The sequence below is a fragment of the Clarias gariepinus genome, chromosome 13 (genome assembly GCF_024256425.1).
Source record: "Clarias gariepinus isolate MV-2021 ecotype Netherlands chromosome 13, CGAR_prim_01v2, whole genome shotgun sequence".
Lineage (NCBI taxonomy): Eukaryota > Metazoa > Chordata > Actinopteri > Siluriformes > Clariidae > Clarias > Clarias gariepinus.
In genome coordinates, this window is record NC_071112.1 from 30,411,987 (window position 1) to 30,434,444 (window position 22,458).

Below are 22,458 nucleotides of genomic sequence, written 5' to 3' on the forward strand. Positions count from 1 at the left end.
AAAATTAAGTAAAAGCAATGAGGTGAAGCTAAAGTACCCAAAAGAAACAAAAATACAGAAAGTTCAAAGTTCATTTCATTTATCTCGTTTACATTTTTAGAGTGTAATCTGACAAAGCTGCCAGTCATAAACGTCAACACACGAACAAAAAAGTCCAGATGTGGTCATGGAGTCTTCATGTCCCAGATACGTCTTCACATCAGCAATACACAGACCAGTATATGAGGTTGAAAAAGATGTAGGATCCTGGAAAGATCATGCGCGAGTACTTGTCGATGACATGCGTGTTCTGGACTATGCTGAAGTTGCGCAGGCCTTTCTTCTTGGTGGCCGCGGAGGCGTTGCTGACCGACAGGTGCACAACCATGTGCTCACGTTTCTCCATTTCCTGAGGCATCATGGGAGCGTCGGTGTAGCCGGCCAGGCTGTTGGTGTCGGCCTCGCTGCACGTCCCGTCCAGCATCATGGTCCTGGTGTGGGACAAGCCACACGTGCAGGACAACGACTGAGACAAGGAGGACACGGGGGTCAGAGACAAAGACAACCTCAATCAGGAGAGATGGTATTTTTACCACTTGAATAGTCGAGAGGGAGAGTAGTAGCAAGTGTTGTTACCTGTGCTCGGACTCGCTCTCGGAGTTTGCGCTCCCTCCTGTCCTGTACAGTGGAAAGATAGTTGACTGCCGCGTACTCGAGGACGGAGAGAAAAACGAACACAAAGCTGACCCACAGATAAATGTCCACAGCCTTGATGTAGGACACTCGGGGCATGGAGGCGTTCACACCGGTGATGATGGTGGACATAGTGAGCACCGTGGTGATACCTGCAGGGAGAATTAATGTACAGCCTGTAGCATTTACCCGAGTATACAGTACTCTACCATAAACAACCAAGTAAGTTATGATAAATAATCAAATAACAAATAGTAAATAGTATCTCTTACAATAAATAACTATGTACAATAATACACTGTACTGGAGTTAAATAAGGTAACCAATAATTAGTATAGTGTTTACTTCATAGTTTAGTTTACCAATAAATGTATTTATTTATTTATTTATTTATTGGTAAACTATACTATGAAGAAACCTTATGAATTATAATAGGGTTTTTACTATATATTAATTCTAATATATAATAACCATATATCTAAAATATGAACTAATACTGTATATATATATATAAAGTAGTTACCTACTGTACAGTAGTATAGTGTATTAAATATCATTCTTTTAGCCAGAGTAACTGGGTAATAATTCATAGCAGATACTTGAGAGTACACTTTAGGGTAATAAAGTGTTTACTGAGCAAACATGTATAGGAGTTACTAGATAGCACACATTAAGGTGAATAACCTGGCAATTAAAAAAATTAAATAATCTCTTTGAACTTTTGCCGTCTGGTCGGCGCTACAGAAACTCCAGGACAGGCAGGAACAGTTTGTTCCCCGAGGCAGTCTACGTCATGAACGGTTCAATGTTCCCCCACTGTGCAATAACAACATGTGCAATATTAATACTGTGCAATACCACTGATATTTATTGGATAATACACCATATCTTTGTTCATTGCTTGTTAATTGTATATTTTTGTGTATATGTGTGTATACGTGTGTGTAGGTGTGTGTGTGTGTGTGTATGTGTGTGTGTGTGTGTTTGTGCATGTTGTCGTCTCTGTCACCAAAACAAAAAAAACCTGCTTGTATGTGTAAACGTACATTAACACAATAAAACTCGTTCTGGTTCTGGTTCTGATAATTCAGAGTAAATACTAGTTAGTGTACTTTAGGATAAATCAATCAATCATAGTTGTTAAAAAAGAGTATACTGTACTTTTGAATAAATAACTAAGAAAAAATTAACAGCAGTTATTAAAGTATGTTCTTTAGGATAAATAACTGATTTATAATTTTATATTAGTCACTATAAAGTATACTGCACAAAAGGACCCTGATAGGTATAGTAATATACTGTAGGTATAAAATACTGAAAAGCACAGAGTTTGTAATGATACTGTACTGTAAATAACAGTAATTATTCATAAATGAAAGTAATAACTCGTAGTAGTTAATAAGCAGCTTTAAGATAAACAACTTAATGAGAATGTATTGTGGTTAGTATATGATAGTATAGTCTGAGATAAACAGTTGAGTAATAAATCATACTAGTTAGTAAACTGTATACACCAGATTAGACAACTAATACATCATTAACACAAGCTATTAAACAGGGTAATTTACTGTAGCATACACGAGTAAATAATAGTTTATAAGCTTTATTTAGTAGTTTACAGTCGTTTAAACAGCTGACTAATAATTTGCAGTTCTTAACAAACTTAAGATACAAATTTAAGACACATAAATAGAGTTATTGAATAGTATAATTAAGGATTAATAAGTATAAATATAAACCTGTTGAGACCTGAATGTCTTAATATGAAAGGGTTAAACTTTCTCCAAAATGAATATATATAAATATATATATAGTCAAGACCAAACAAATTATACACAGTTCTGAAAAAGAAAAACTTGTATTGCTATATTTTATAAGATAATATTTTTAATATTGTATTCATATAGTATTTTTTCATTTCCTGAATTGTGTATAAATTTGTAATGTATACATAAAGTATATGTCTGAAGATATCGATTAAGATCATTGTTGCATCTCTGTACACATCTCAGGAGCTTAGGCTCGGAACTTGGCGGTTAAATCATTTATGTCTATAAAGCTTCTAACGGCAGGCTTATTGTATAAAGTTTAACAAAATAAGCTGGAACTGAAACAATTTGAAAAGTTTTACCCAGGGAGACTCGGGCTGGCACGGCTCTGCGATCGATCCAGAACGAAACCCAGGACAGCATGACCATGAGCGTGGCTGGAAAATAGGTCTGCAGCAGGAAGAAGAAGATGTGACGCCGCAGGGTGAAGTTGATGTACAGCCGATTGTACCAGCCTGAGGAAAGACAGAGAGAGCAAACTGGATGTGAACTTAGATATCTTTGATCAGGGCGCTGTTGTTGGGCGTACCAGACGCTTGTCAGAGGTTTGAGAATCAACCCAGAAGAAAGGATCTTGTTGATGGCGGCGATCAGAGCGGAATGTTCAGACGGGTTTGGGGCGATGACTAAAATAATAATAATAGCTCTTTACAAAAGTGTCGAGCAGAAAAGCTTCTCGGAACGCAAGAAGAAGGAAGTGAGGTGAAACAGAGGACACGCTCAGAAAAACTAGACGACTAATGATTGGGAAGACATCATCCAGGAAGTAAACGATTAGGGGTAATGGGGCGTCTCACAGACCTGTGCTGCTGTAGAAAGCCAGGCGAGAGGTAGTGTGGAACTTCTGGATGAGGAACTGAGAGAGGGAGATCCTGTCGTCTGTGCTCAGAGACTCATCGCCGTTCTTCCAGTACAGCATCAGATCTTCATCCGTGTAAGCATCTGAGACAGAATAGGGGTTTATTGCAAAGCAACAACTATATCACAAATACTAGTTGATCATTAATTATAACTATTGTAAGTCCAATACAGCGTTTTCTTCTGATGTGAGAGCAGCAGGGATGATGAAAAGCAAGGCAGGGAGTGTATTAGAGTAATTGGGTCAGCACTAGCTCTTGGCTGTTGTGTGTTAAGAGTATATACAGCATATATATATATGTTTTGACTACGTGCATGTGGATTTTAACTCACAGCTCTCGAGCTCTAAAGAACAGGTCTGCGAGTCCAGAGGAAAGCGGCTGAAGTCCATGTTGCAGGCGGCGGTAACCGTCACCCTGAAACACACGGCACACACGAGCGCTCACAAACGTAGAGCCGAAAATAAACACGCAATTAAACCCAACAACCCCTGAACTGACATCGGATTGGAAGGACGCTGGTTTGTGTCGAAATCAGATTTGGTCCCTTTGGGATTCTATTGGGTTGTGATCAAATACATCACGAATCCTTGATCTTATCCACGGAGAGTCAGTGTGAGTTAAATCCAAGCCAAATTACAGAGAAAAGCCTGGTATCTGATGAACGATTGCAAGCCAACATGTTCAAGTTGTTTTTCAACTAGAGAATTTTGTTTTTAATTAACATTTTTATTAATTAAGTGAACAAACAAAGCAGGAAAATTGTCACATTATATACGCTGCCTGGGCGATAATAAATAAATAAATAAATAAATAAATAACAAATCACGGGGGTCAAATTATTGGTCTTCCTCTAGTACTGAAAACAATTAAAGAGATTTGAAATGACTGGGACTGGGTTAACAGCCGTCCAACACGTCACCTAAACCTGTAAGGACAGTGTCCACTGTCCAAGCCTCTGGAGTTGCATTGAATTGCACCGGATTTTAATCAAAGCTAAAGTGTATTAGCTTATTTTACTAAATTAATAAGTATACGTGTTATAATAAGTAATAATTAATAAGTCACATTTAGTATATACAGTATACAGTACAGTATATATTTACACTGTATGTGCCTGTGACTTAGTCCGCATGGAAATTAATTGCACACGCATAAGCCCGTTTTTTTTTTTATGTACAGCGCCATCTGTTGCATTTTGGAATTAAGTAAAATTTTGATGTGTTACATTGAAGTGCGCGGAATGAAGGTGTGAAATCACGTTTATTGAGTAGATTTCAATCACACACTCATAAGTGTAGCTTGAAAAATGTACAGCGCCATCTGTTGAATTTTAAGGTAAACTAATCATTTTTTAAAAGGCGATTTTTATGGTATAAGGGCGTTTTCCATTTAAATTTCAAAGCAGCATATTTGCCGTGGGCCGAATGTGATGAAACAAAGCCGGTGTTACCTCAAGCGCGGTCAAATACACCTACCTACCTGAAAACATCATTAAAATTCGTTCAGTAGTTTTTACGTGATTTAAATATTAAAATACATTTTTTTTAAAGAGATAATCAGATAACGTTTTTCTAACTTGTTTGTTTGTTTTACTAAATTCTGCACACAGTTTAATAAAAATGAGCACAAAAGCTGAAAACCCTGTGACAGCATGTTTTTTCTAATCCATTTACTCATTTTACTAAATTGAGACATACTGACAGTCTAAACAAACATCTCAAATGATTTCAAATTTGGCAAAAAACTAATAACTAATAAAAAAAAAAAGTTTTGATCATTTTGTGATTACAAAGTTTGAAACAGCTTAGGAACTTTTTGGTAATAAAAAAAAATAAAAATCCTTAAATAAAACAAACTTTATTTGACCTTCTTCAAAAAAGAAGTTTGAAATCAAGTTTGAAAGTTTTCATGGAAACACTCAGAAGAACACTTCTATATTCTTTTTTATACTGACTTTGAAAAGTATCATATATATATTTAAGGTATATCAACACACCCCGAGCAAGCTAATTGGCGTAAAGGATTGATACCAAGGGTCAGACTTAACGTAAAGGGAATGGAAAGACGGCTTATGTATTATTCATCGATTCCCGAGTCCTGTGTGTTTATTCCTTCTCTGTTCTCAAGGAGAAGTCGTTAGCGAGTCCACCTCGTATCAGGTTGTATAAATAAAGAAGGCCATCAGTACTGACGGTGTCCCTGCAGCAACTGGGGAGATATTTGACATTGAATTAGAATTTGCGCTGGCCCTTATGCATGCGAGTCGCTCTGCCCGGTTCCTCCCTCACGTCAAGAGACACAACATTAACATCACCGCAAGCGACTCGCTAATTTTAATGCATGCGGCATGAACAGAAAATATCACCAATCTGCCGTAGGGCATGCTTTGCCTTTTCACAGGCCACAAATATTCCTGAAACAAGTCCATGGGCTTTGGATGCATAATAGCGTTGGGTTGTGTAATGATGAGGAGACGACCTAAATGTCAGCATCAGTTCACAAATATATTTCTAATAAACTGTGAAAATCGTTACAGTAAATTAGATCTGCACTGTCGTAGATAATCGCTGTTTCTTACTGAAGTGTAAAGCAAATAAAACATCGGATAACAATAATAACACACGCACTGCGGATATTTTTTTTTATATTACAATGCACAGTATAATAACTTTTTTATTTAAAACAAGAGAACATATTTCACCCAAGGTCGAATTTTCCATCACTTTGTTCTCTGCAGAACAAAGTAAACACATCGAGATGTACATTTCTAAAAGGGTTCAGAAATTCAGGGTAAGCATTTCTATATTTTTTTTCCAGACATGGGGAAGACTTCAGGACAGAGGAATTTGTGCTTTGATGTTTTTTAATTATTGGACAAGCTGCGTTTTTTTTTTTTCCTGCAATAGTAAAAGAAAAACTCTTTCTAGCTGCTATAGGAGGAAATTGTATAGAGGAAAAAACTCGTAGCATCTCGTCCCTTTTTTTTTTTTTTAGTTCAATAGAATAAATTCAACATGCCTTATAACTGCGCTAGCAAGCCCCCCCACCCCCGCCTCTGTTTTGTTTGCTCCTACCTCAGACTGTAGAGAACATGGCCGTCGGGGAAAACTCTCAGCATGATGTTCTCAGTGGTGGTGTCGTGGATGAAAGATCTCTTGGAGTGCACGAAAAACACGTCGGGCACCCAGATCTTTTTCACCAAGCGTCCGTCGAAAGTCATACTTTTGTTCGTGGTGCTGGCGAAGGTCAGGCGCTCGTCCTTCCAGTAGTGTCTAAGGTATAAGGTCATGGTGAAGTCCTGCACAATGACAATCGGTTTGAGAGAATGTTAGAAATGTCAAATCCCAAACTAAGGGATCACGTTTGCAATCTAGTTTACAGCCCGAAATTCTGTCTGCATTGAGAAAAGTGGCCTCTTTAAATTCTTGCATAATTTACATACTAAATGTCATCAAAAGTCCACATTTACAACAAAAAACATACATTTGGTAATAATAGCAGGAAATCCACTAGTTATAATTTCATAATTTTAATAATAATTTCTAATTTCAGTGGTTAAAATAGGAATTGCAACAAGCACTAACAGAGTGCCACTGGGGCAGGTATGACGATGCCCCATGATTAATCTAAATGCATTTTCATTAGCCAACTGGACAAGTAACAGGATGGTTGCCAGAGTTGTGGTTTTTACACCAAATAGGGCATCTGCAGATGCCAAGTGTTTTGATCGAATCAGAAGTTAATACAATACAATAAAAAGTGCATTAAATTATCACTACGCATTTTAGTGCATTTTTAAACCATCTTAATTTATTGCTACATTTGATTCAATAATTTCAATAAAAATGTATTTAAACACTTGATCCTCTACATGCTACTCTAAATAACTATAAAGTACATCATCCACTTATTCTTCACCCCTGTTACATAACCAGAAACATTTCGCTTTTAGTGACCTGTAATTACACCCGGTTTAGAGATGGCACTTGGATGTCACACGGGATTCAAATGAAAGGGATTCTGATCCAAACAGGCGCTGTGTATCATTACATCTCTTGAATTCTTGCATCTGATCGGTCAGACGTTGTGATTAAATATCTGAAAGAGCAGCTCAGTCAGGGGTCTCCGGTTGTGATTCAAATGCCAGACACATGTTCCCAAAGAGCTGGCGTAAAAGAGACTCTAGTTTCCAACAAATTATAATAATTGATGCTGGCACTAGACACCAGGGACAATCAGATCAGATCTCTTACGTGCACTACCATAAATTCTGAGCTTGTTTGGGCGATAAATTATTTAAGGTAAGGTCTTGTGAAAGTTTACAAAGCCACGGTAATGGACGTTAAATATTCGTATTGGCAGGATAGAGTCTGTTGCACCAACTGTAAAAAGAAGTGCTAAAAATAAAGGGCTGGTGTTAGTCATAGCTCACATTTCTAATTAAACATGGTGTTTTCTGGCAGATGGTCTCACTCCTAATGAGTCCAATGGCATTTATATCTGACATATTCCATAAGGAATAACTTCCATGCATTAATATTTATGGTCTGCAAAATTTCCACAAATAACGTTTCCTTTTGTGCCATCATAAGGCTGTCGAAATAGGAATAAAAAAAGAAACGAAAAAAAATGATTTTTTTTTACTTTATTAGAACCATTTTTAAAGGTTTTCTTAGTTACAGACTAAAGCGCTACGCAGACCAAATAAAAAAATAAACTGCAACAAAAATTTTCACCGGTTTATCAAAATTAAATATTTTATAAATGCCCGAAGGCAAGAGCATCTGTTTATAGCAGAGGTCTTAGACCACATCTTGGACAATTTAACTCAAGACAAATCTGGCAACTTCAAAGACATGAAGTGCATACAAATGATGTAAATATCCTGAATGAGGTTCAAGGAAAAATAAAAGTACGCATGCACATAAACCTACTCTGAATTTGTGTAATTCACCATGCATCAATATTGCTTTTAGTCACTGACTCAATAAATAACACACACTGTTTATTAATGAAATGATAAATGCAGAACAATACCGTCTATATATACCTAAATATATCCTATGGAACTTACCCAGAGGTGGAAGGTCATTAAGTAGCTTAACTACCCTGGGCCAGGGGTAGCTCAGTGGTTAAGGCATTGGACTACGGTTCGGAAGATCCCAGGTTCAAACCCCACAACCACCAAGTTGCCACTGTTGGGCCCTTGAGCAAGGCCCTTAACCCTCAACTGCTCAGATGTATAATGAGATAAAAATGTAAGTCGCTCTGGATAAGAGCGTCTGCTAAATGCCTAAATGTAAATGTAAATTAAGGGTTCATTTGGGTTATGCCCCCCCCCCCCCCATACCTCCATATTATTAAAATATATACTTATTACTATTACTCCACTACATCGTACAGAGAATATCCGTACTTTTACTTCACTACATTTCTGTGTGGCTCCGCGTTACATAATCACAGTGGGATTTAGTATTTGAAGTGGGAATTATGCCCCCTGCTGACCGTTATGCATAATTGTGTGTCCTTTGTAGCACACTTACGTAACAAGAAAGAGATTTCAATATGACTTAAAAGCTACTGAGAGCTAATATAAGCTCAGTACTTTTTTAAATGTACTTTTACTCAAGTACACATGTAAATAGAGGACTTTTACTTGAGTAATATTCGACCTAATGAATCTCTACTTTTATTCATGTACAGCTTTGTCCACCACTGGACTTACCATATCTACTTCTGAAATACTGTCCAAGCTTTCAACCTGGACGTCGACGCCCACAGGAATAGCAGGACCTGCAGCAAAGAACAAACGCACGCGATCATACCAAAACGTGCACTCACTCAAGCGTTTCAGCTGACAACAGTGCCAATAGTTTTGCATAATATACAGTACATCAAAATGCGTGTTACCTAACAGCTCATTAACCCACAAACCATGTACATTGATGCAATCGATGGTTGTGGTCAGAAAAGTTCCGAACCCAGAACTGTGTTTGTAATTCTTGGGTCACTGGTACGAGGCGGGCGTCCTCCGAGCACCCGAGCGATATAATCATATTGCCTATTTTGTGCTGAAAAGAAGAATATGTCATCTCATACTGCACAATCCTGAGCCCTTTATATACACGATGTATATTAAAAAAATAGCAAAAATAAATAAATAAATTTTAAAAAATGCTTTGGATTTTTAAGGTAAATTTTACTATGATTTAAAGCGATAACCTGAGGTCACATTATATAAAAAACTATAATTAGATTACAAAAATGCAACAGGTCACTCTTTGTTTTGAAAAATGCAAAATAATCAGATTCCCGTGTAACAGTAACTCCAGCCCGCTCGTCTATTTTCTAATATCAGCACATCTCTTCAAGTACGGATTTATTCCTTGTGTCCTCCTAAATCAGAGCTTCTTCAGATCTCTTCCATCAGATCTTTGACATCAGAGGGATGTTGAGCAGCTGGAAGAGCAGCTTTGATATCTTTCTCTAATATCCACTCGGTAGGCCTTTTTCGTGGGATTAAGATAAAAGAAGAATCTGTTACCTAAAAGCTCAGACGAGTGATACAGGTTAACAAGCGAACACGCTCGCGAATGATGTGGGAACGCACCGACGACATAGTCAAGGATGCCTAGAGACGATAAGTTCAGCATATGAATGTGAAGGTGTGAGAAAGGAGAAGGAGAAGGAGAAGCAGTGGCGTTGGTACTCGGGACATTGTGGCAGTGTGTTTGAAAGCTCATTCACGCTGTAGAGCCGCATGTTCCCAAATCCAGAAAAGATCTGAAAATGGTTGGTTCTGGTCATAATTTGGCAAAGTAGCAAAACAACTGCATGAAAGTGTTATCTCGCCAAGCTAACAATAGCATCTTCAAGCTCATCCGAAAGCTACGGAGTCATGACGACGGACTCCGGGGCTATTTTAGGACTGGACAACAAAAACAAAACAAATTAAGCGTGATGTCTTTAAGGTTAGATTGAACAGCTCTAACTAACAGCTCAATTTATTTTCAAGCTGCTTTCATGTACTGTCAGGAAAATCATAATCAACCCTTATGTACAGTCCTCTTCAGGCTTGATAGCAGACGTGTCAGACTAACAGATTGTGAGTGAAATCAATAAGCGCAAACTAATCAACTTCCTGCTTTATGTCTGTCTTTGAAAGTGCCCCTGGCTGAATCTGGCCCACATCTCATGCCGGCTTACACGGACTTGTGCGCTCGTTCGAGTGGGAGGCCATGTGCTAACTGGCTAATGCCGCATGTGCTAGCGCACGTGGCCACACGGACAGCTAGCACAAAGCTCGATTTTTTTGCTACAGTTGAGCATTGCGTCCAGATAAGCGAACTCGACAGAGGGCTGCTTCGTGAATCTTTAACAAGGAAAAAACACTAAAGGTTCAAGATGACAGTCAGAACAGCTGCACGCTGCATGTCGGCGCTAGGGTTGACAACTGGCCCATACTGACACAGGACGCTCTTTGTTCAATCCAAAGAAGTGAAAGCTGTGGAAGAGTGATATAAGAGGTGATACTGTACTGTATATTTGAGACAGCACAGAATGAAACCCTTCCTCCTACAGTACCTTAGCCTGTCTGCACTTCTCGTTGTTTTTGCCCCTTTTCCAGTTCGGAACTGTGATAATATTTTCGCGCTCATTTGCACGCCATATTTTTTCAAATCGCCTTGAGGGTCAATTAACCTTGTTCTCGCCCTGACTCCAGTCCGAGAGCGAGGCGGGGGACCGACTTGGAAGGCCTCTCACTCAGAAGTACGAGGTGACGGAGAGGACATCAACTCACTGGAAGTCTGACTGCGGGAGGCAGAGAGGGGTAAAACGTGCACATCTAACTTTGTACAGCAATGCCATTAGTGAAAATCAATCCCAATACGAAATGCTACCGAATAAACCACGGTTCATTCATAACACTGTGAATATACGTGTATACACTGCCAGCCATAACATTATGACCACTTGACGGCTATTGAGTAGGTCGCCCCTTTTGGCACCAAAACGGTGATGCGCTGTGTGTTCTGACTTCTTTCTATCAGAGCCAGCATTAAACTTTTCATCAATTCGAGGTACTTCTATTGGATCGGACTACACGGGCCAGCCTTCACTTGCCCCATGTGCATCAGTGAGCCTTGGACACCCATGACATGCTTTTCTTCCATGGATCTGCAGTTTTTGAGTTGCTCTTATCCAGATGACTAGACATTACATTTTTGAGTTGCTCTGATCCAGACGTCTAGACATCACATTTTTGAGTTGCTCTGATCCAGACGTCTAGACATCCCTTGTAACAGTAGCTCCAGTTACAATAACTTGGTACAACGGCACCGCAAAGTATACTGTATTAGGCAGAAAGTGAACGTTTTGTTCTTGAAGTTGATGTGCTGGAAGCAGGAAAAATGGGCAAGCGTAAGGATTTCAGTTACCTTGATAAGGACCGAATTGTGATGGCTAGACGACTGGATCAGTGTAACTCCAAAACTGCAGCTCTTTGGGATGTTTCCAGTCTGTAGTGGTCAGGACATACCGAAAGTGATCAAAAGAAGATTAAAAAACGTTAAACTGGTGACAGCGTGATGGGTGGACAAGTCTCACTGACGCACATGGGGAGTGAAGGCTAGCCCGATCCAATAGAGTGCTACGGTAGTGTAGATCAAATTGCTGAAAAGGTTATTGATATTTCTGATAGAAAGGTGTCAGAACATACAGTGCATCACTGTTTTGGTGGACCTATTCAATATTAGTCAGATGGTCATGATGTTATGGATGATCCGTGTTATAGCTTTGATTTTTCTGTTTTGTGTGAAATCATTAAGAATGATATATACTGTAGGCCCTCTACACCCCCCCAAGGTGAGATGGTTTATTCTTGGCTCTTAATTGACTTGTAATGCCCTGATGCTCTTCGGATACAAAAATAAATAAATAAGAAAAGGTCACCGCCATTAGGTGGCCGGTTTAGAAAATAAAAAGAAAGAAAAAAGAAAATAAGAAACTGTTAAAAGATAAAGGAATGTAATCTGTTTATGTTTATTTTAATACATATGTAATAAAATAGGCAAATACAACACTTATGTTTGTTAACCTGGATTGGATATAAAGTCATATCCAGTGTTTCATGTTGTAACGTTAAGGCGAAGTTTTTTGTTTTTTATTTGTTTTTTTGCAGGAGGGGAGTTCGCCCAGGGCACCGAACACACCAGAGCCACAGCCCGAGGGGCAAATTCAGGTGGCACAGCACCAGAGCAAAAAATAAATAAATAAATTACAGCAGAAGTCATAATACAGAACAGAACCTATCGTGCAATCAGGCGAATCAGTCTGAAATTACTGATAGATTTACTGTAATTATCTTTACTACAAGACTTAATGTACGTAAACCAACTGAGCAGCAAATAACATTTTCTATATCATTTATAATAATCCTGTACATACTATATACAACAATAAATATCTTACAAGCACAAGCAGTATATTGATATTATATAATGAGAAAATGATATACAAAGGGTGTTCAAGTCAAACCGGGACTGATGATGACATTTTCTGGGAATGAAGGCATAAAAGAGATGAACATTTACAGCAAACCTCAAGCATAGAACGGTGATGAGTTTTAAATGACCATCCCGGCCCGAGGTGGTTCGGAGCCCACCGCAGCCGTTCTTATGAACATTCAGTGAGTGGAACACCAACACCACTTGCGCTGGGAGTTATTGCCACATTCCCCATGCAGTCCTGACCTCGCTCCATTAAAGGAATTCCTGGGAGGCCGGCGTTTCAGATGTAAAGCAGCCAGTCCAGTCATGGCTCAGGTGAAAATTTTCTACCTTGATGGTGTCCAAGTACAGTGAAACCTCGGATTGTGAGTAACACGGTTTGCGAGTGTTCTGCAAGATGAGCAAAGATTTTTAATACATTTTGACTTGGAAAACGAGCAAGACTTGGTTTACGAGGTTAATTTGTTTTATTTTTATTTAATATTTTGTGGTAATTATTTTTATGTATTTATTTTTTGGGGCTGTGGAATGAATAATTTGAGTTTTAATTATTTCTTATGGGAAAATTACATTTGGTTTTACGAGTGTTTATTAATACGAATTATGCTTGTAATCCAAGGTTCCACTGTACTAGTGAAATGCTGGGGTAAGTGAATTAGTGTAGCAGGGGATCATATAGAGAAATAAAGGGAGTTTATAACTCTGTTCTGTTGTTTTGCACAATCTAAAGTCCTGGTTCGACTTAAAGGCCCATCATATGTTAAACTGTTCTTTTGCACAGTCCAAAGGAAATTATTTCTGATAATCTGTTACATACAGTACATGCATGCATGTGTACAAATACACACAAATCCAGCATAATCTGTCTGGTAATGTACACTAATCCCACACACATGTAATCCATGACGGTATGAAATCCACACCGCTATAGCATGATCTTACACTCGCCATGTCCATGAAATGAAATAGACACTTTTTCTTTAAAGCCAAAGGATAATCCATGACCTTAAAACACCATTTGCGAGCTGAGTATAGAACATCCCTGCACTTTAGCCCTGAGCCTGTGACTTCTCACTTCGACCTGAGCTATTCGGATGAAAAGAAGCCTACGCCGCTAAAGCATTTAAGGGAAATTACAGAGTAAAGAAAAATTATATACGGTATTTCTCTGATCACACCCTGTTATCAAACCCTTCTGTGAATTCCCCAGCATGCTCAGCCGGTCACAGCGGCACACCAGCAACGGTCTCCAGGAGATCTGTGGATTCACTGGCAGGCTGAATTTTGGATGAATGTGTTCCAGGGTTTGGGCTATCTTAATCCTATTCTATGTGCCCCCCCCTGCAGAGGGTGAAGCTATTCTGCAAGGTATGTGCTGTCAGAGAGAATCACACACATACAAGCAAGGAACCCACTGCTGAGCCAAAGAAACATCAAAAAGACGGCTTCACTGTGTCAGAGTGAGAAACTGGATTATAAAGGTATCTATTTCTGTCAGAATCAAGAGAACTTTAGAAGAAGAAAAAAAAAAAAACCAACAACACACACACACACACGCACACCACTTTGATCCAGTAGGTGATGCGTGAAAACTTTGATACTGTTGTTTTAGAAACTCTAACAAATAAATAAAAAAGGATCGTACTGTACTTTGGCAAAAATTAAAATAAAAATCCAAATTATATAAATTAATTTAAGCGAGTCTAATCTTTGATGGTAGATGCATATAAACTAATCTCATAATCTTGTTATAAATTGCTAAACTTCCCCTAACTTCCTGTATTTTTAGCCAGGATTGCAAGCTGTTTTGTTCTGCCACGGCACAACGCTGTCAAGTTTGATGATGGCGTAGCCGCAGAGCCACTAGGAAGAAAAAAAAGGGTAAGCTCATTTGTCATGTTGTCGCAGCAGGAAAAAGAGAAAAAAAAGCACAATATATTTGGCTGATCAGCGTTGCAGAAGAGGAACGGACCTGGCAGCGGACTCGAGCCGAGTGCAAGAGCAGGTACTGGCAACGCAGGGCAGAACAGACTACTGCACAGAGATTCTGAGGCTCTTTTAGTGCCTGTGTTTCATTTCTCTTAGCCGGAAGCCCATCCTGGTGGTCTACAAACGAGTGAAACGCAGGATTATGGATGCAGTTAAAAAAATTTGGATGGGACACGCTCATATGCAGACGTTATACTTGTAATAAAACTAGATCTACAGTACCGTTCCCAAACTCTTCCTGTATTGATCACAACCACTCTAGATGGTGCTTGTGTTTTCTTCTGAAAGCAGCAACATGTCAATCCATCATCCGTACATCGGCGAACCTCTAAAGTTCAACGTGAAACTGTGGCGGCCACTGGTGTCCTATTTTTTTTAACCATGGTTGGATCTCCGGTCAACACTCACACACTCATTTAGGCACTGCGGGCAATTTGGCAACACCAATCAGCCAAATCTGCATGTCTTTGGACTGTGGAAGGAAACCGGAGAACCTGGAGGAACCTGAGAACCAGCAAGCACGGGGAGAACAAGCAAACTCCACGCACACAGACCCCGAGATGGAAATCAAACCCTGACCAATGCTAAATGCTAAATATCCTTGTCCTGATAACCAATTCAGACAGACAACCCAAAACTCAAACTCAAGGGCAGAAGCTTTAGGCCAGGAAGTATTGGCACACCACTGTCCAAATCTATATCTGTATGCCTCCTAGCAACTGTTACTTTTGGATGGCATCGCAACATAACGTAGTCATACTGTGCAACTCATTCTGGCTGAACAGACCATCGTTGAACAGACCGCCTGTTATTCGTCCTGATGACCTCCACCCTTCTGACCAGACGAACAGGTCACTCAAGCAAAGCCTGAACAGACTGTATGCAGAGATAAAGGGATTCTTGAGAAATGTGTTCTCACCATGTTGCGTAAGTGATGGAAGTAAATAATTAGGATAAGTAAAGTGGAAGACTATAAGCAGAAGTAACTAAATAAATAACACGTACAATAAAAACTGAATAATAACATCTATAATAAAGTAAAGATTGGGGTAAATGTCTAATGCCCAAAACTCAGCCACTGGGGATGAAATGCTCTATTAGTGCCGGAGTGTTGCGTCAGGAAAGGCATCCAGAGAAAAAATAAACTCTGCCAGTTTATTTTGTTTATTATTTATAATTATTTTGTATAATTATAATAAAATTTTATTTGTGCCTCATAAAGAGGCCACTATGGGCGACCCCGAGCCGAAAGAAGGAATGAATAGCTAAAGCATTAAAGTGAATGATGGGAACGATATTGAACGTAATCATTTGGGATAAGTAAGGTGCAATTACTCGTTGGGGTAAATAATTGCCGCACATAACTGGCTGCCATTACATTAGGCGGCATAGTGGCATGGTTGTTAGCTCTGTGTCTGTGCATCTCCAGGGTCAAGAGCTCTTGGGTCTGTGTGCGCGGAGTTTGCATGTTCTCCCTATACTTAATGGGTTTCCTCAGGGTTCTCTGGTTTCCTCCCACAGGCCAAAGACATGCAGATTAGGCATTCTAATCTGTGTTTCCAAATTGTGAGTGTGTGTGTGCCTGAGTGCCCTGGCGATGGATTGACACCCCGTTCAGGGTGTAGTCCATCTAGTGCCCTGAGTCCCCTGGGATAGGCTCCAGGCCCTCCTGGATTTGTATTGAGGTCAGTAAATGAGGAAGATAAGGGTGGGGTAAATGGCTAAAGTCCGGCTGCTGGGTTTACTAGGCACCATTAGTGCTGGTCTAAAGCTCAGATAAGAAAATGGGAGTGTTGCATCAAAGGGGAGCAGCCGAAGAAGAAGAAGAAGAAGGGTACATGAAGTTTAAAGTGAGCAATCAGGAAAATAAGGGGGAAATATGAAGGGATAACTGATGGAGTAAAATAACAGAAGGAACATGTCTAGGGTTTGTATTGAGGTAATTCAAAAGGTAAAGAACTGGATTTATATAACATGGTAAATATCTGGGTTTGGCGGTCGCAACCTCACCTCCAAAAGCTGGTCTCATGGTGAAGTCATGATCGTCCACTCTGAGTAGCTGCTCTGTTTTCACCTTCCTGGATTTGGTCACATCTGGGGGCTTCTTCGCCAGAGGGCTGCAACAAAACCATCATGAACATGTAGAGTTAAATTCTGTAAAACTAATCATCATTACAGGAGATATTGATGGCTGAATTGTGTGTGTGAGGAGTTTACATGTTCTCCCTGTGCCTGCTGGGTTTTCTCCGGGTACTCTGGTTTCCTCTCACAGTCCAAAGACATACAGATTAGGTTAATTGATTTACAAATTGGTTGTAGTGTGTGTGTGTGTGCCCTGCGATGGATTGGCATCTTTGCAGGGTGTACCCCACCTCGTGCCCAAAATCTCCTGCAATAGGCTCCATGACCCTGTACAATAGAAAATGAATGAAGCACTCTGTCCTAGAGAGGAGCTGTGAGAGAAAATGCACAAAGCGCCGGGAGAACATGCGAACTCCATGCACGCAGGTAGAAAGTGAGATTCGATCCCGCATCCCTGAAAATCCAAGACACCATGCCAGCTTAAAAGGGTTTTAAAATGTTTAAAAGATTTCTTGTTTGTTAATATTAAATTCTTTGGCAAATTGTCATTGTACACGAAGGAATAAAACGGCATGGCTTGTGCAGATTTCGACCAATAATCAACTCTTTACTGATTCTGAGCTGGAATTAGACCCAGCCCTCAGACGTATTTCTTATGTATTACGTCTGCTGTTTTTTTTTTTAACATTCCATTCCATAACAATTTAAGAAAGCTTACGCTGGTATTGCTGATTAAAAAAGAAAAAATCAATGACCCCCTGAGACGGCACTCTGACCCTCTATATCAGAGAATTCCAAACTGCCTGTGACACTGAAGCAATGTGAGAATGGATTTCTAATGTCCATAATAAGCTTTTCTTCTCAGTCCCTGTGCTGGTGTCCTCCATGCAGGAGATTATTTGCTGTGATAGTGGCTTTAGTCGGATGTCGTGTCATCTCAGCGGTAAGTACCAGATGGATGAAACGTGCGCGAGACACGTGACTGGCGTGTGGAGCATCAAGAACGTCATGTGTGGTTGTGTGTGCAGGCTGTCTGGGTCATGCTAATTGTGCCCTGGCCTTTCCCCCCTTCGTTAAGACTAAGGATGAGTCATATTGAAAAAAAAAAACAAAAAAACAGAGAACAAGGTTTTAACAGTTGGGGGGTTGGATGGGTTACGAAACCATGATGTTGGATTATCAGAGATACAGCCATCTTTATTTTTATACTGTTGTTTGCGATTACAGTGACTGTTTAGAAAAAATGAAAAATCATCATCATCATCATCATTAGCATAATGAGCTTCGTCCTCATTATAGCACTCATAGCATGATCTTATGTCATTATTATCATTAAAAGTGTCATCAACCTCATAAAACCATCATCATCATCATCATCATCATCGTCGAGCGAAGTCATCATCACACTCATCATCATGTACAGTAATTAACCACCCCTGCCACTACAATCACCACCATCATCATAATCGTTATCATGATCATCATCATCACCATTGCCACTACCATCACCACCCTCACCATCATCATCATCATCATCATCATAATAATAATATTAACCACCACTGCCACCATCATCATAATCATCATCATCATCACCACCAGCTCTATCATCATCATAATAACCATCACTGCCAACATCTTCACCATCATCACAATTATCATCATCATTATCATCATCACCACCACTGCCTCTACCATCACCACCATCTCCATCATCACCATCATCATTACCATCATCATCATCATCATCATCAGAACTACCACTACTACCTCATCACCATCATAATCATCATAATAATTACCATCACTACCAGCACCATCACTATCATCATCATCATCATCATCATCATCATCATCATCATCATCAGTCTCATCATCATCATCATAACCACCACTACCCCACCACCATGTCCATCACCTCACCATCATCATCATTGTAATAACCACCAGCTTCACCACCATCATCATAATCACAATCAATCATAATCATCATAACCACCATCACCAACATCATCATCATCAGCAATGTACTGTAATAACCTCGACCACCATCATCCTTATCACCATTATCACTATCACCACCATCTTTAAACAGCACACTTCCTGTAGCACTAGAAAGATCCTAATTATCATAAGCACAACCACCATTCTTGTAATTTTAGAGCAGAAGCATTATGTACAGTACCAACTAATCATGACTATCACCTCAATAAATATTATACTTAACAATGGCAACACGCCATTTATCCAAAACCCTTTTTAAATGTTTAGTTGTGTTACTTCCTGATCACCATCAACATCACTAAACAGCAAACTGGCCACCACAATGATCCTGATTATAATGAGCACAATCACCATTCATGCCTTTTTTTTTCTTTTACATCTGAAGCATCATCATCACCCTCATCATCATAATAATAACCACCACCACCACCACTACCACAATCACCATCATCAGCAGCAGGATCAGGTAGCAACTAATTCTTTCTATTATCTTAATAAGAATCATAATTACCATTTAGGTCAAAATGATCTAAACTGGATTTCCATGAAAACATTTTTACAAATATTGTAACTATTATAATCATCATCATCATCATCATCATCATTGATAAACAGCAAATCTACTACCACAGTAATCTTAATTATAATGATCATAATAAAAATTATTGTCATTTTACATCTGCATCATCATTATTAGGTACAAACTAATTATTACTATAATTTTAATAATACTAATCATAATAACCATTCAGACCAAAAAAGGAGCAATATTGAATTTCTTTGAGTACCTTTTTTACATGTTTATTGTCCATATTTATCACAATAGCCAACCTCATCATCATCATCATTATCATCATAAGATTCTAAATACTCATCAAAGTCTATTAATTTGAACTAATTGTAATTATTTAAGTTAACAGTACGCAACATGTTTAAGGACTTTTTCATCATCATCATCATCATCAGGTACCAAGTAATTATTACCATTATCAATACTAATCATAATCACCATTCTGCCAAAAATAAGCAGTGAATTTCTACGAAAATCATTGTTTAGTGTTTTTATTTTCCACAATAGCATCCTCCTCCTCCTCCTCCTCCTCATCATCATCATCATCGGACTCATCATCATAATCATCATAATCACCACCAACAAAGACAAACAAAGCCTTTTTTAAATAAATTATTCTAAAATCAATGCACATTTCTGAGATTTTTCAATGAAAACCTTTTTATTAAATAAATATTGCTACCATTAACTACCCAAGTAATCTTAATTATGCTCATCATGACAACTTGATTCTTGTCCGTTTATATCTGCATCATCATCACTATCCTCCTTAACATCACCATCATCATCACCATCATCATCTTCAGGTACTAACTAATTATCTCTATTATCTTATTAATTTTAATCATAATCACCATTCTGACCAAAAAATGAGCAACATTGCATTTTTATGGAAGCCTTTTTTTTAAAACATGTTTAATGAATCATCATCATCACCATCATCATCATCATCACCATCATCAGGCACCAACTAATTTTCTCTTTCATCTTAATAATTCTAATCATAATCACCATTCTGCCAAAAATGGGCAAGATTAAATTTCTGTAAAAACCTTTTCTCTCTCTTTTTTTACATGCTTAGTGTCCTTATTTTTCACAATAGCCTCCTCATCATCATCATCCTCATCCTCATCATCAGGCACCAACTAATTATCACTAAAATCTTGACAATACAGTACTAGTCTTAATCATCACTCTGACCAGCAATAAAAAGAGCAATCATGCCTTGCTATGAAAATCTTTTTTACATGCTTAGAGTCCTTATTTTCCACAATCATACCACATCATCATCATCATCATCATCATCAACAACAAGAAGGACAAACAACAACAAAAAATAAACTAAACACAAGGCTGTTATTAAATCATGTTAAAAGCAGTAGAGAGATGATGAGAAGAAGCAGTGTGTGTGTGTGTGTACAGTATCTCTGAGCTCCTGTACACACACACACACACACACACACACGCTCCGGTCGGACTTGTGTGAAACCCGGCACTTGAGTTAAAAGCGGCACTCACACTCCCCGCTTCTCGGCTTCAGCTCCGGTCCAGCGCTTCTCCCGCGCTGCCGCCGCGCTGTAACTCCGGCACTCCTGCACGCGCAGCAGACACACGGCCACGACCAGCCAGAGCTCGAGGCCAGGCATGCTGCGCTCCGGCGGGAACACAGAGGCACGAGCAGCGCAGCTTCAGCCCTGCACCGACACCCCGCGCGCGCGGATCATGGCTCGGGACTCGCACCCGGGACCGGCGGCAGCGCGCATCGCTATGGCAACCGTTTAAATCTCACCGCTATAAGTCCTCCTCCTGCTCCCGCGCGCTATTGGCTATAGCGCAGGTTGCCAGATTGGAGAGGGCTGCCAACTCTGTTTCAGGGGAAAGTACCCAGAGCTGCGCTTAAAAAAAAAATAATAAAAAAAAAGTCTCCAGATGACGTCATGATATAATCTGCATAATGCTTCGATCATAGAGATTATCTGCATATCTTATGTGTTATAAGAACTATTTATTATTTTTATTTATTTCTTTTATATAACATTTTGTCATAAAACAAACATCTTTTTTTCTGTTTTATCTTTTTTTTTTTGTTTATACATCTTGTTTTAATCAGGAATGTCAACATGAAATAAAAACAATGTTGACATGAACAATAATGACTTATAAAATAAAAAGCGACCTACTGAGTAGTGGAGGATATACAGTGAGGTTCATCGGCATACGAATTTAATCTGTTCCAAAAGCGAGATCTTATTAAGAACGACATTGCGTTTCGTGAAATGCTTTTTTTCTCCATAGGAAATAATGTAAATGCACATCATTCGTTACAGCCACCCAAATATAATATCAATATTACCCACACTGTCAACCTGAATAAGTTGGCAAAACTTTAAAAAATTTAAGGTAATCACAAATTACATCCAATTCTTTGAGTAATGATGTGCAACAGAACAGAACTATCAGTTTTTAAGTTTGTTGTACTCATTCATATTAATCATTCTCTATTTGCATTAATGCGTAGCCTAACTCATACTATTTAATAGTAATTATCTTTTTTTTTTAGTTGTTGCAAATCAAAGAAATTGTTGTTGGTCTTTTGGCTGCTCCATCCAGTCCGCACACAAGCTTGGCACATGTTTTACACCAGATGCCCTTCAGAATCGAACCCGAGCCTTTCATGTGGCAGGCGAAACACCTACCACTGAGCCACCAGCACCCTGTTCAAAATCAAATAAGTAATTTTCTTTATTTTTCTTCAGTTAACTCTGAAAGTACAAAATCTATGAATATTATTACTAAAACTAAAACTAATAGGAATTCAGGATTTATATTCAAACCCCGAAAACTGGAGTTGTATACCTGACAATTTCAAAAACTAAACAATTTATGTTTGTAAAGTGGTCGGTTCAAATTAAAGATTTATATTTGCCAATTGCCAATTGCAA

At 38.9% G+C, this 22,458-nt stretch overlaps 1 protein-coding gene across 1 annotated transcript; it reads right to left on the reverse strand.

Moving 5' to 3' along the window:
- Nucleotides 1–177: 177 nt before the first annotated feature.
- Nucleotides 178–21,251, reverse strand: gabrr2a (gamma-aminobutyric acid type A receptor subunit rho2a). The gene is made up of 9 exons (XM_053509807.1): nucleotides 21,035–21,251; nucleotides 16,870–16,976; nucleotides 9,087–9,154; nucleotides 6,436–6,659; nucleotides 3,693–3,775; nucleotides 3,303–3,443; nucleotides 2,804–2,956; nucleotides 616–824; nucleotides 178–505 (listed from the first exon to the last, which is right to left on the reverse strand). The coding sequence occupies exons 1-9, from the start codon at nucleotides 21,160–21,162 to the stop codon at nucleotides 200–202; spliced, it is 1,419 nt and encodes a 472-aa protein (XP_053365782.1). The 5' UTR covers nucleotides 21,163–21,251; the 3' UTR covers nucleotides 178–199.
- Nucleotides 21,252–22,458: the final 1,207 nt, after the last annotated feature.

Excerpts from the sequence above, each read along its gene's own strand:
- gabrr2a (XM_053509807.1), bottom strand. The coding sequence starts at position 21,162 with ATGCCTGGCCTCGAGCTCTGGCTGGTCGTGGCCGTGTGTCTGCTGCGC. Across the intron at positions 2,957-3,302 it reads GGCTTTCTACAGCAGCACAG|GCTGGTACAATCGGCTGTAC; the intron begins GTCTGTGAGACG and ends GTCTTTCCTCAG. Across the intron at positions 506-615 it reads GAGAGCGAGTCCGAGCACAG|TCGTTGTCCTGCACGTGTGG; the intron begins GTAACAACACTT and ends TCCTTGTCTCAG.